The following is a 13,737-nucleotide window of genomic DNA, read 5'->3' on the forward strand; positions in this document are numbered from 1 at the left end:
GACCTTGTATGATATATATAATTAGTCTTTATATTTTTCTAAGAATAGAGACGAGTTATTATTATATAAAATCACAATAGCAATTCTTCTATTATCGTTGGAAGAAGTGATTCGAGTAGTATTTTCTTCTTATTCTACAATGTTAGACATATCAAAATTTTCAATTATATATTCATCTCAATCTTAAGCTTCTATCTTTCTCCGACTTATTTTTTTTTAAGGTGTGAATCAATTGATCGCAACAGAAGATCTAACTAACATTGTCTTAATCGGGTCCACGTTAAAAATCAGTCTCGTCACCCTCAATTTCTTCAACTCACTTGACAACATCTCAAAACTATGCTTATATCTTATATATACAATTACAAGATAATATATAAAATTTCAAAATTAAACCAGTCAAACTCAATCTCACTCGTTCTGTATGAAAAGCTAGATATATAAATCAAACTTTTTGTATTAGATACTGAAAATTATTACACATCCAAATAAAGCCAAAAGAATTCCAATCACTTCAATTGATACCAAATGATCATATCTAGAGTTGGCAAATCTTTAGCTGAGGCATCTTTCAAATTATTGGTGGTAATTATGAGAGATTAGGTGAATCTAATATCCTATCAGTCTATCTATTTCATTAATCCGTGAAATGAAAAGTATAGAAATCGTATACGTACGTTTACTTCTTGCATATATCACGTACGTGTGCGTCATAATTTCTTATAAAGTTAATTAATTAATTTAATCGTGCAAAGGAACCAAGCCAACTCTTATAATGTTAAACGAAGATTATCACTATCATTATCAATAATGATCATTATCATTATTATCACAATCATTATGCTGTGTATGATACTCTATCATACACTATAATTGTGTTGAGTTTCGGCTGTTGTGCTTGTGATGGATCCTAACATTATAAATAGTACTCTAAGCAATATATAATTTAGTTGCTAAAACAACAATTCATTCACCATTAATTAACGTGTGAACGACGTATTTTCAAAAATTTAAGATAGAGACTTGATTAGTTTCTAGGTTGATCTTCTTATGCGTTTCACATAATTAAGCGTCCCTTTTAATATATATTTTCACTATATATATTAATTATGTTGACAAATGACAACCTCATCAGCTCCTGCTTCTTTCATCAGTATGCCAAAAACATGGAATTCTTTAGAACTTTAACTCTTTTTTTGCCCCTTAAGCTTAAAAAGCAGCCATTAGTTTTCGAAAACAAATTAGTGACAACTAAACTAAACTATATATCATTAATTACCACAAATACTCATATCTCTAAATATATATAAAAAATAAACCTTAAATCAAAAATAAAAAAGTTTGGACCCTTGGACGAAGTTTAACTTTTAATTAGAACCATTATATCAAAACGTTGATGTCATATATCTTTTTTAACTTTTTAGATTTAATTTTAATTTAATAAATTTAAATAATCATTATTTTCTTATATAAAATTATAAACAAAATAATTATTGTTATTTAATGATAATTATGGAAACTAATATTTATTACCTTTTACATTATTTTTTATATTTAAAATCAAGTTTGGCTTTTTTAAAATAAAATTTCATGTTTTAATGTAATACGTTTTTATTAAATTATAACTTTTATAATTTTTATCATATGCCGTAATAAATAAATTTTGGTTATAAACATTTAGTTTTACGTCATTAGTATCTTATTATATTTAATTCAACGTTTTGAAAACCAAACCGGATGCCAAACCGACCTTCTTACCATTTCATTGTTCGAAACGGTCGAATCAGTCGAGTCGGATTAAAAAACCGGATAATAATATAATAATACACACACACACTAGATTACGCTGGTGCAATGCACAGATTAACATACTTTTCAATAGTTATTCAACGAATTTTATGTTATTCTTTATCTCTACTCCCTTATAAAGGAAAAGGTCTCTTTTTATTTTTAGTAATTTCTGTCTTTGAATTACCAGAATTACCCTTGACATTTTTTTTAATAATTAACACTTTAAGCCTTTATCTTTTTAAATATTCCACTATCACCTTTATATCAACCTACACCATTTGAGACTTGACACCGCCACCACCAAAAATAATACCGCCATCAACAATACTAGACCGTCGTGCCCACTACCGTCGCAGCATTGCGCGGATACCATGCTCGTAAATAACTAACAAAACATATACGGAATTTATAGTAAAGTATCAGATTTATATATCAAAAGAATATTGTATGAAAATCGCAAAGATATCATGAATAGATTAGCACAATAAACAATGTATAGATTGATAATTAAATTGCTTAATAATTTTAGTGTATAACTAAATTATTCAACGAAAATGTTAAAACACAAACACAATGACAATGCAGACATATTCGGATGCTTGAAAAACATCCAAACAAAACGAAAACCTTAGATAACGAGATCTTTAACGAGGACGTTATCATTTTCTAATGGTGTGATCACTTTAAACCGGAATTTTAACGACCACCAATTTAACTTTACGTTTTTTAGTGGTTCAATTACTATCAGCATAAATATTTGTCAACTTATGATATTATATAAATTTAACATGTATATATATGTTTCCCGCGTATTACGCGGGTAATAATCTAGTTTTGATATATGGATCAAGCGTTGCCTTCATCATTAGAACCATAACATCGCTAGCAATGAATCACATCACCTTTAATAATGAACAAATTACAATAAATAGTCACTAGCAGTTATATAATTAGCTAGCTAGTCTCATAAGCAAGCCAATGTGTGTACTACATAATTCATGTATGATATGAATTGTAGTGTGAAATGTGAGTTGCAATTGAAATTATAGAATATGGTGAGAAAGGTAAAAGTCAGGTGACACATGAGAAAATGATATTAGACTAAGAGGAGTGGAGGTGACTTTGCCCGACTCTCGCCCTTTGTCACCAAGAGTCGCCCCCCACACCACCCCCCTTGCCCGACTTGTATTTTGCTCAACCTCCACAGCTCGTTTCTTTCTGCTCCAAAGTCAGCCAAAGTCGCCCTGAACACCACCCCCCTCGCCGACTTCTCCTAAATCCACCCATTTTTACCTTTTTTACATACAACACTTCCCTACCACACATGCCACATGGCACAAGTCGTCCCACTTTTTAAATTCCATCCATTTCCACCTTTTTTTAATGGGCAACTCTTCTTACACCACATGACACATGACGCAAGTCGCCCCTCCCTCCCTTTCTTCCCACTCCTCTTAGTCTTAGGGTTCTCTAAAGTTGTTTTAGTAAAGTTGAATATTTGGAGCCTTGGATTAAAATCGTAGATCAAGATTTAAAGATGAGATTTAAATGTTAACCCCTAATTTGAATTTAAAGGTTAAGATCTCTCGAACTTTACTAGTAAGTTACAAATAGTTTTAGAGGATCATCATCCGAGAAAATGCGTTAAAGATGGGATGTCAGCACTTTCAAGGCTACAATTAATTAAAATTTTCGTATAAATTGTTGATGTGAAAGAGCTGATCATGATGAATATCATATACCTATATGACTTCCAAAATCCTTTTGCAAACTAATCAATGGCAATTAGTACAAGGATTATATCGATCACTTATCCATGCATGGAAATAATTTTCCAAGCTCCAACATTAACTATTACTAACACTTGCTGTTAAAAAAAAAACTATATACTGTAACTTTATTTCCTCTTTTGGAATGGCAGATTATAGTAGTATTACGGCAGTTATTGTGATACACAACATGAAAAACCATAGTTACATCAGGACAGAACTAATTAAATGCCAGAAACTCTCTAGCTATATGGTGATTACCTCATACTTGCTCGGTATAACAAAAGATAAACATTTGTTTTTCAAAACAGAAAGCGTTATTATATATATATATATGGTGATATATATATATATACACACCTCGATTGACAAGAAAAAGAAGACTTTATATTCATTATATCACTAAACAAATCTTGTATACATGCACATGCACTAGACCACTACTTACATGTATTTTTTTTAAAAAAAATATTTGATCAGGAACCCCTTAGTCCCATAAAAGATTTTTTCTTCTTAAGCTAGCGACCTTCTAAAGCTGCCTGACGGTTTGAGAACAAAAAAATTTTGGCTGGTTGAATATGCTTATGGAGAGATTCGAATCTATGCGGTGTTCTCACCAAATCATTTTTTAAGGGAACATGTGGCCAGTGACTCCAACCCATACGGTTATATACATAGTTGAATGATATATATAAAATCCTTTTCTTTATTGTGTGGATATATATATATCGTATCAATGAATCAGCTTTGAGTAGAATTGTAGGGTAGGGTAGGGTAATTCCCACCAAAAACATATTGCCAACAATAGATGGGTAAGCTGGGTTGATTCAATATATGCATAATATTAATATTATTATTATTACTATTATTATTATACATAAGAATATATGTTTGCATTTAAAATTCATTTGGCTGTTAGAGAAATATTTTACATTTAGTTATCACACAAAGATTTTGGTTAACATCTATTTATAGTTGTTGTAGTGTTCATGAAGAGGCATTATAACCAACCTAAAAACCATTATAACCAATTAAGTTGGGGAAAAAACTGTGTTATCTCGTTGACTTATTGATGCAGTATGTACGTACGTGTCTATATCCACATCTAGCTTATCATTTCCCATGTAACAAAACAAACACAAAAATACATATATACACAAGAAGTTGATCAAGAAAATATACAAACATGTGACAAATAGCATATATATATAGACTTATGTTTTGCTTCTAATATAGAAACATATACATAAAGACACACTCACATACATACACTAAATATATGCATATTAAGCAACCAAATCCAGAAACATTATTGATACTAATTATATATACAAAAATAGATTGACCATATATTAACTTTCAATAATTTAATCACGTCACTTTAACAATATATAAAACTTTATCTAAGGATCATGTTTTAAAAACTAGACGGACTATATATGCATGGATACTCATGCATTAGTTCAATATAATAGCATTACAAATTTAACCAAAAAATTTTTTTTTTTTTATAATATCATTCAAATTAAGTAGAGCAATATAATGTACAACTATTTCATACAATTTAAAAGAAATTTGATAGTTTACAAAAAGATTGCCAATCAATCAACAATATTGTAATTTTATTATGTAATTAATATATTTATGGGTGATTTTGATTATAAAATAATTAACAAAAATCACCCCTACACCCCCACATTGTAAGTTTTGTATAAGAATTCATTAAGCTAAAAATGTTACATAAAAATCAAAATATTGATAAAATAAAAATAAAACTTAATTAATTAATTAATTAATCAGAAGGACAAATCCATGAATCCTCGTTACCTGCTGGTAGTTGATTTTGATCACCATCACTTCTAGAAGAACCAACACCACTACTATTCTGAATATTTCTATTTGCACCCTCAAAGTTACCCACATTTTCATTTTCACTCCTCCATCTTTTCAAATTCGATCCCAAACCAACATTCTGAGCTTCCGATCTCTGATTTTCACCTTCCGTTGCATCACGAACAACCGTTTGTGTGGTACCTTGAAAAGGAAACATCTGATTTTGCAAATTTTGCAAGTTTGACAAACTAGATAAGTTCAGGGGCTGATTTGAAAAGTTCTGTAAATCTGAGGGGGGTAAATGGAAATTACTAGTTGTAGTACTGTTGTTATTCAAATATGAAGAAGGCTGGTTTTGATGTAGTTGAATCTTCTGCGCCGACGGCCGTAAAAGATCACGCCGGAGAGAAAACGGTGATGATGTCGATGATGACGTGGCGAACGGGGCCGCCGGAATACCTGTAAATTCTTGAACCATTTGCCGGAAATTAGTGGTGTCGGTGGTTAACACGGTGGTTGGGGCTCGCCGTGAAGCACGTGTACGTTTTTTAGGGTTTTTAGCCGGCGTGGTTTCTGGGTTTTGACTATTTTGTAAAGGGTTTTCCGGGTTCGGGTCAAAAATCGGATCTTGATGATTAGAATGATGATCAAGATTTGAAAACGGATCCGTATTCGGGTTTCTTGACCATAAAGAGTCAAGATTATACATGGGGTTTGAGTTTTGTGTAATAGTTTGTGAAAACGACGTCGGATTGAAGAAAGTGGATGGTGGTTGTTGTTGGTGGTGTGGTTGAAGATTTGGTATAGGGTTGAAGTAAGTAGAAGTGTTTAGATACATAGAGTCAATGCTACCGGCGGTGGTGGTGATGGTGGCGGCGGTGGCGACTCCGCCGTCATCGCCGCTAGATGATTGTAAGCTACCACTATTACCGGAATCCATGAAGTGAATAAAAAAGAAAATTTTAGGAAAAAAGTGAGAGTGAAAAATGGAAAGAAAAAAAGGGGGAGAAATTGGATTGTATTTCTTGGTTTTTATTTGGAAATGAGAAAGTTTTTGGTGGAAAATGAGATGAAATGAAAAGGTTAAAGAATAGTAATGTACAAGTTTTGATGCGTTTGGTACAAGTGGTTTGATGGAAAGTTGTTGTGGATTTGGGAAGTATTTGATTGATGTGTTACAAAGTGTTTTACTTACCGAAAGAGAGGTTCCTTTCATGAATACTTGTTGGTTTTATGGGATCTATGAGGAACCCAAATTGAAAAGGTTGTAAAACATTGTTTGTCAACATTTTATGTTCTTGTGTTGATGAAACTAGTATTAATTTGAATAAAATTGTATTGAGTTGTTTTGCATATAAAAAAATTCACAAAAACTTCGGTGAATTATTAAAGATGCAAACGACTAACATCCAGTTTGGCTTTTGTTAAAAGGATATGATTAGTGTTGCTGCCGTTCTTACTTCGGAAGGGGAAGAGGGGTGTGGGGTTTTTTAATCGATCACATTGAGAAAAATATAAAGGGTGTGTGAGAGCATAGTACCGTTCTAATTATTTTCTCTTTGTAAAAAGATTGTTGTCTAATTTATTCACTATAAATAATTTTGTATTTATTCACAATATTAGTTAGTACCGTGGATAAATTTGTACACATTTTTAGTTTTACATATTTTTAAACATATAAAAACGTGATAAAATTTTTAATTTGTTACAAATACAAATTATTTGTAGTGATCCTAACCTATGAACTTTTAATATTTTAATTGTTCAATTTTACAAACATCTGAAATGTGAATTGTTTATTTGCATTTTACATGATTTGATGAATTGAAACTCTATTTTTCACTGATTATATATGGCGCTTTTTTAATAACTATTGTTTGATATGTTATATTCTTATTATTACCAGTCGTCATGGTAGACTGGTGAAGAGGGTGAAAGATCAATAAAATGAAAGAATGTCTCAAGGAAAAGATGTGGCTATGTTTTTTTTTTTTTTTTTTTGTTGATAAGGTGTTCATATTTAGTTAGGAGAATGTTTTCGATCCGAGATAACTAAGAGGTTTTTGGACATAAAAGCTATTGATAATTAAAATACGACCCCTCTTAATTATGGGCGGATCTTATTTAAGGACCCGTGGGGGCCACGGCCCCCTATGTTATTTCGCTCCGTAATGCTATTTTATCCGTATTTCGTTCGAAAAAATATGTTTATTAGTGTTATTTTTTGTTCCCGTAACTTCCGGTCCCTCTATAACTTCTTTAAGATCCGCCACTGGTCCGGATAGACATAAGAGGTTGTTAAGAGGTTTTCTAAAGAAGAAAAAAACTAAAAACAAACAAGGGCTTAATCTCAAACAAATTACAATATGTCGACCTGACCATAGTCTTAAATCTTTACATTGGATCCCGGCACCCTAACTTAGAAGAACTACATAGAAACCTACCAAATGAAATATCGCATAATTAAGAAAGCAAGAAATAGAGCGTAACCAATTAACCACATTGTCCAACTTGAGTACTAATTAAGACGAAAATTATAAGAACGATAAACTAGAGAGTCCCTTCTATAGAATCTGACTCTCTGGTGGCTCATCAAGATGTACACGACTACAAAGCTGGAATATTTTGACGAAAAATTCCGTTGTTAAACAGCTTTACTGACAGATTTTCAAATGGAAACTCCTACGTAGGAGTGATACATAGATAGTGAAAATATTTATGGTTGTAGGAAAATCAAATGCTTTGACACTAATATATTAACTCAATGAACCGCGATCGACGACCTAGCTACTTGCAACCGCCATTAGATTTTAAAGTGTCGACCTTGATATAACATCACTTGGCTCAACCAAAATCAATTGAAAATCACCCAATTGATGAAGGTTTTATCGAGCTATTGATCTAATCCGTATAATACTACAACATATACATAAATTTTAATTTTGTACATTAATTGACTGTAAAAGACTTGAATACGTACCGCCAACTTATATTGATGTATCAAGACCAACTTTTTAAAATTAACAAAAATATAATTCTTTTGAACCTACCACGAAACTAGCTCCTTTCTTAACAAATAGCAGTTTAATTCTATAGCATTTCACTGGAAAATACTTGATCAACTGAAATAATTTCGAGTTGATCATATCGTATTTCTCTTGACCGCACCACTATAAACGGCCGTGTCTATATATAAACTTTGATATAGACATAAAACCTTATAATATAATAATCAAACTTTTTGATATATATTGGGTCCGTAGAATTTGTTGTTGAAATAAACATGATTCGATTCGAGTGATAAAACATCTCAGATCGTCCTGTGGAACCTGTAAGAGCATAAAGCATGATTGCTATTGATTTCGGGTTCCCATAACAAGATGATTGAGTAATAATGGGATGATAAATTCGGCTGTAACATGATGCACGAATTTAATGAGGAAGACACACACGAATTTATGAGGGATTAGGGTGTGTTTATGTGATTCTCTATTAACCTAATTTAGGGTTAATGACTCTCTATTTATAATGAAAGTATTTACACATTCAACCCCTCTGGTGTTTAATGTGTGTAACATTAGTCCTCATAATTCCAATCATCTAATGGGAAACCATATACTACGTCTTTAAGAGTAAATACGCCCATTATATATCACTAGACATAGGGATTTCAGTTATCGTCAATTATCATATTAGGAATGACACATAATCAGTGACGGTCACACTAACGTAGTTCCAACATTCTCTCACTTGACCAAGCGATCATTTATCTATGAGTATTTAGTAAGTCCAGCCGGGATAATACTCATTTTGTTTTAAACCGAAATCATAGCCAATAAGTACAGTCGTAGAGAAGAAGATCAACTCAGGACCCCCACTAGTCAAACTATGACTCAAATTTAAAACTAATAAGCAATGATCATCCTTTTAGCAACATAAAACTTTGTTGAGGAGAACCAAACATGGTATGTTGGTTACTTATGTCTTGTTCTTTTCAAAAATTATGGAAAGTAATAAGAGCTTAACCAATATCAATACCTCTATCTGATCTCTCAACTTTTATTTTATGATCAAGTTGGTTTAAAACCAAAATTTTTAGATCAATAAAAGTTTCTAAGGGTTCAGATCAGATTTAGGTGCATATAACATGAATAATCGTTAATGAATGTAATAAGTGATGTATGTTCTGAGATGGTTGCGGGATAGGGGCTACTAACATCAGAGTGAATTATTTCCAACAAGTTGGAACTTCTAATGGCTCCTTTCTTAATCCCTTAAGCCATTGAATACATGTTTCAAAATCACTAAAGTCAAGAGAATGTAATATTCCATCCTTTATGAGTCGTATCATGCGAACTCGTGAGATGTGGCTAAGGTGTTATGCCACAACATGGAGGAATTCTCAAATTATTTAGGTGATTTTATCTTTGTTTTAGTTAGGTCATCAATATTAAGAAACAACAAAGACTGTGACACATTATGATCTATATCTAACTGATACAACAATCCATCAAAGAAACTATTACCAAGAAATTCATTATTATGAATAATGGCAATCTCGTCGTAAGCATGAATTAATACATAACTTTCAAGGTGTTAGACTAGAAAAAATAGACACAATGTTCCGAGAAATTCTCGATACACATAAGGTATCCACTAGTCTAATACGCTTTCAAGTGTTTATATGTAAATCATAAGTCTCCATGGTTTTGACATATAAGAGATCAACCCTTCCAACTCTAAGCTTTCTTTGGTCATTTGATAGCTTCTGAATTGTATGGAATCCTTATGTTGAGTTAATCACATGAACCATAGAACTAGAATCACTCGCACATGTATTAATAGATACATCAACTATAAAAAAGAATCAAATATTACATGAAATAAGTTACCTTTATAAGCTAGCTACTCCTTGATTTTAGGGCAATCTGGGCACAAATAGAATTTGCAGTTAGGATTGCTCGTCAAGAACTTAAAGCTAGAGGCAGTAGCACCATGATTATCCTTTTGAACTGTAATTGTAGCCTTATTACTGTTATATCTTTTCTCTTAATGGAATTAGCAGTGGTAGTAAGGTGAACACTTTAGGTTGGCCCAACTTAAGACGAACATTTTTTGCACACACATTGCATTTAGTTCACTCATCAACCATTTATCCTTCATAGCGCTAAAGTTAATTTTGAAGGTGTCAAAATGAGCATGCAATGAGGTCATTAGAAAATGCACAAGAAAATTGTCAAAGACTTCCATTTTAGGACTCTTAAGCTTATGAGTCATGTCAGTCACCTTCATTATGTGTTCACAAAATACTGCTATTTCCTTTATTCTTAAGCTACTTGCATACGCTTTATACATTCCCTCAGATACTATGATGAAGTTCTTGACCATCATTAGTGACAAGTGATTCGCCCTATCCCACTTTCTTAAAATTCGCTTTCTGAGCTGCGGAAAAGTTAGCAGTAATAGTAGTGGCGAATGACATAGTCAAGGTCTAGCATCTTTAGAGTTAGAGGTAATTAATCCTTTCATAAAGCAAAGTTTGCATCAATAAGTGGCTTAATGCCTAAATTAGATACTTAGATATTACAGTGGAAATAAAGATGATATTAATTTATGATACAAGCAATAGAAGATTATTAAGGTAATGCCTAAAACTAAGGGTAATAAGATTATAGTGACATAATTAGCTATCTAAGGCAAACCAAGTAATGTCTAATAGTAATGGAACTAGAGCAATGCCTAAAATAAGTAGGTCTAATAATAATGTTCCTCATAATGACATAATTAGATAACTAAGGCAGACTAAGTAATCTCTAAACATAATGGAACTAAAGTAATGCCTAAAATACGTAAGAGGCTAAAGTAATGTTCCTAAAAGTAATGAGACTAAGACCATTATACTAATGAAGCTAGTGATAAGTAAACCTATTGTAAACACCAAAACAATAAGTTAACATAAGGCTCTACTTAGAATTGGCAGAAGTAACTAATATCTAAGTACAAATGAGCATTAGGTCATGCAACACAACGCTTATCTTTTGACCTTTGGGCACAAAATCAAGAATCGTGTATATTATGCATGAAAATAGTCCTTTTAGCACTCAAAATATATTAGATCACTTTTGGGCAGAATTAATATACTTAGTGTTCATTATGCAAAAGGAAAAGAACGATAGCACCATGAGAATCACTTTTGACCTTTGGGCACAAATGATGAAACCATGTACATTAGTGCGATGCTCCCAAATATTACGGGGGGTCCGTGGCCAGCGCCCCTGGAAGCGGGGTCCAAGGGGCGGCAACCCCTGGCGGGGTCCAAGGGGCAGAGCTCCTGAATGGGATCGAGCTTAAAGTCCTATGGCAAAAATATCTTTGAAAAAATTATTTTTGAAAAAATTAGAGACAAATTCAGCCACAAAGTTATAGGGTAAAATAGTAAGCACGAACACATTCATCAGCTAAGATCATCTTTACTATAACATGAACATAAGTAATAATTCGTGATAATTTAAGCACGAAGACATCAATAAGTCGTGATGACATAGACACGAAGTGAAAGTCCTAAGTTTGCAACGATCAAAACAAGTTAAACTAGAGAAATAAGATAAGAAAGTAAACACGTTTAACTATATATATATAAATTAAACAGTGAATACATGGTTGGTTCACAAAGAAGAAGAAAAAGAAAATACTTGTTAAGTTTTTGACACACAAAAACTTAATTGTTCTACAATAAAAGAAAGAACACACAAAGTGACAATTGCAGAACTACACCAACAAGAGTTGCGGCTAGGTCAAGTGATTCCTTATATAGGCACAGATGGGAATCACATGACAACCCAATAGATGTTGACACATGAAGGTTGTCAACCATCTATTGGAGGATGATTCAGATCTGTAGAGTTCTTTTTTCTTCATCTTGTTTGTTTCCCAAAACGGAATGAAAGAGAAACTACTTAGTACCAAATCTGTACAAGGTCATATGGCTGCATCTTGATCATGCACCACGTGTCCTTGGGACCATCCTTCTTATCTTCATTTTCCCGCTCATATTTGACTTACAAAATACAACGGTGAGTCATTGAACTTATCCTTTAACTCGAAGATAATATAGGTCGCTGAGAGCTCGCTGATGAAGTGCCTCGCTGAGTCTCTCAGCGAATCCATGACTCAACACGAAGACATCAGTAAGTCGTGAACAGTACGTACAAAGATGTCACAAATTCGTGTTGATGTCAGCACGATGAAGTCATAAACTCATGATGACGTAAGCACGGGTTTTCAGTATGTCGTGTATGAAATTAAGCTGAAGTTCGTGGTGACATAAGCATAAGTTCGCGATGATGAAAGCACAAATTCGTGATGACGTAAGCGCAAGGAGCTGCAGAAGCCATGATGACGTCAGCGCGAGGATGACGTCAACACGAAGTGGGCTTTGGTTCGTGATGACGTCAGCACGAAGTTCTTATTCTGTAGATTTTTAGTTCGCGAAATTCATCAAATTCGAACCAAATCACGACTGATTGTTCATAACGAGACTCTGATACCACATTGTTGGAGTAAACTTGATTCGATTCGAGTGATAAAACATCCCAGATCGTCCTGTGGAACATGTAAGAGCATAAAGCATGATTGCTATTGATTTCGGGTTCCCATAACAAGATGATTGAGTAATAATGGGATGATAAATTCAGCTGTAACATGATGCAAGAATTTAATGAGGAAGACACACACGAATTTATGAGGGATTAGAGTGTGTTTATGTGATTCTCCATTAACCTAATTTAGGGTTAATGACTCTCTATTTATAATGAAAGTATTTACACATTCAACCCCTCTGGTGTTTAATGTGTGTAACAATAGTCCTCATAATTTCAATCATCTAATGGATACCCTATACTACATTTTTAAGAGTAAATACGCCCATTATATATTACTAGATATAGGGATTTCAGTTATCGTCAATTATCATATCAGGAATGACACATGATCAGTGACAGTTACACTAACGTGGTTCCAACACTTGTCCTAAAAGGCACACACTAAATATACGCAAAGTGTGATATGACTATGTAGTGTTCTAAGAAGCATCCGAAATCGATCAATAGCCAATATATAAACGTGTTAGTTTCCTTTTATAAAAACTAGAATAATTCAAGACCTCAATTTTTGTTTTGAAAATAGTTGTGTAGTTTTAGAGTATTTGTGTTGAACCTCTGACTGCCTAATTAAAAATCATTCAGTCATAGATAAGTTTGCTTCAAATATATATATTTATCTAATGGCAAAACCACATTAGCTTCCATCTTGTGGAGTATCAATAATTATGATTACATTTTGTTAC

General features: G+C 32.8%; 1 protein-coding gene across 1 annotated transcript; it reads right to left on the reverse strand.

Moving 5' to 3' along the window:
• Positions 1–5,352: 5,352 nt before the first annotated feature.
• On the reverse strand, positions 5,353–6,333 carry LOC122610531. Its single transcript, XM_043783510.1, has one exon. It carries the CDS (start codon positions 6,331–6,333, stop codon positions 5,353–5,355), a length of 981 nt encoding a protein of 326 aa, XP_043639445.1.
• Between the last annotated feature and the right edge of the window lie 7,404 nt (positions 6,334–13,737).

The sequence above is a fragment of the Erigeron canadensis genome, chromosome 8 (assembly GCF_010389155.1).
Source record: "Erigeron canadensis isolate Cc75 chromosome 8, C_canadensis_v1, whole genome shotgun sequence".
Taxonomy (NCBI): domain Eukaryota; kingdom Viridiplantae; phylum Streptophyta; class Magnoliopsida; order Asterales; family Asteraceae; genus Erigeron; species Erigeron canadensis.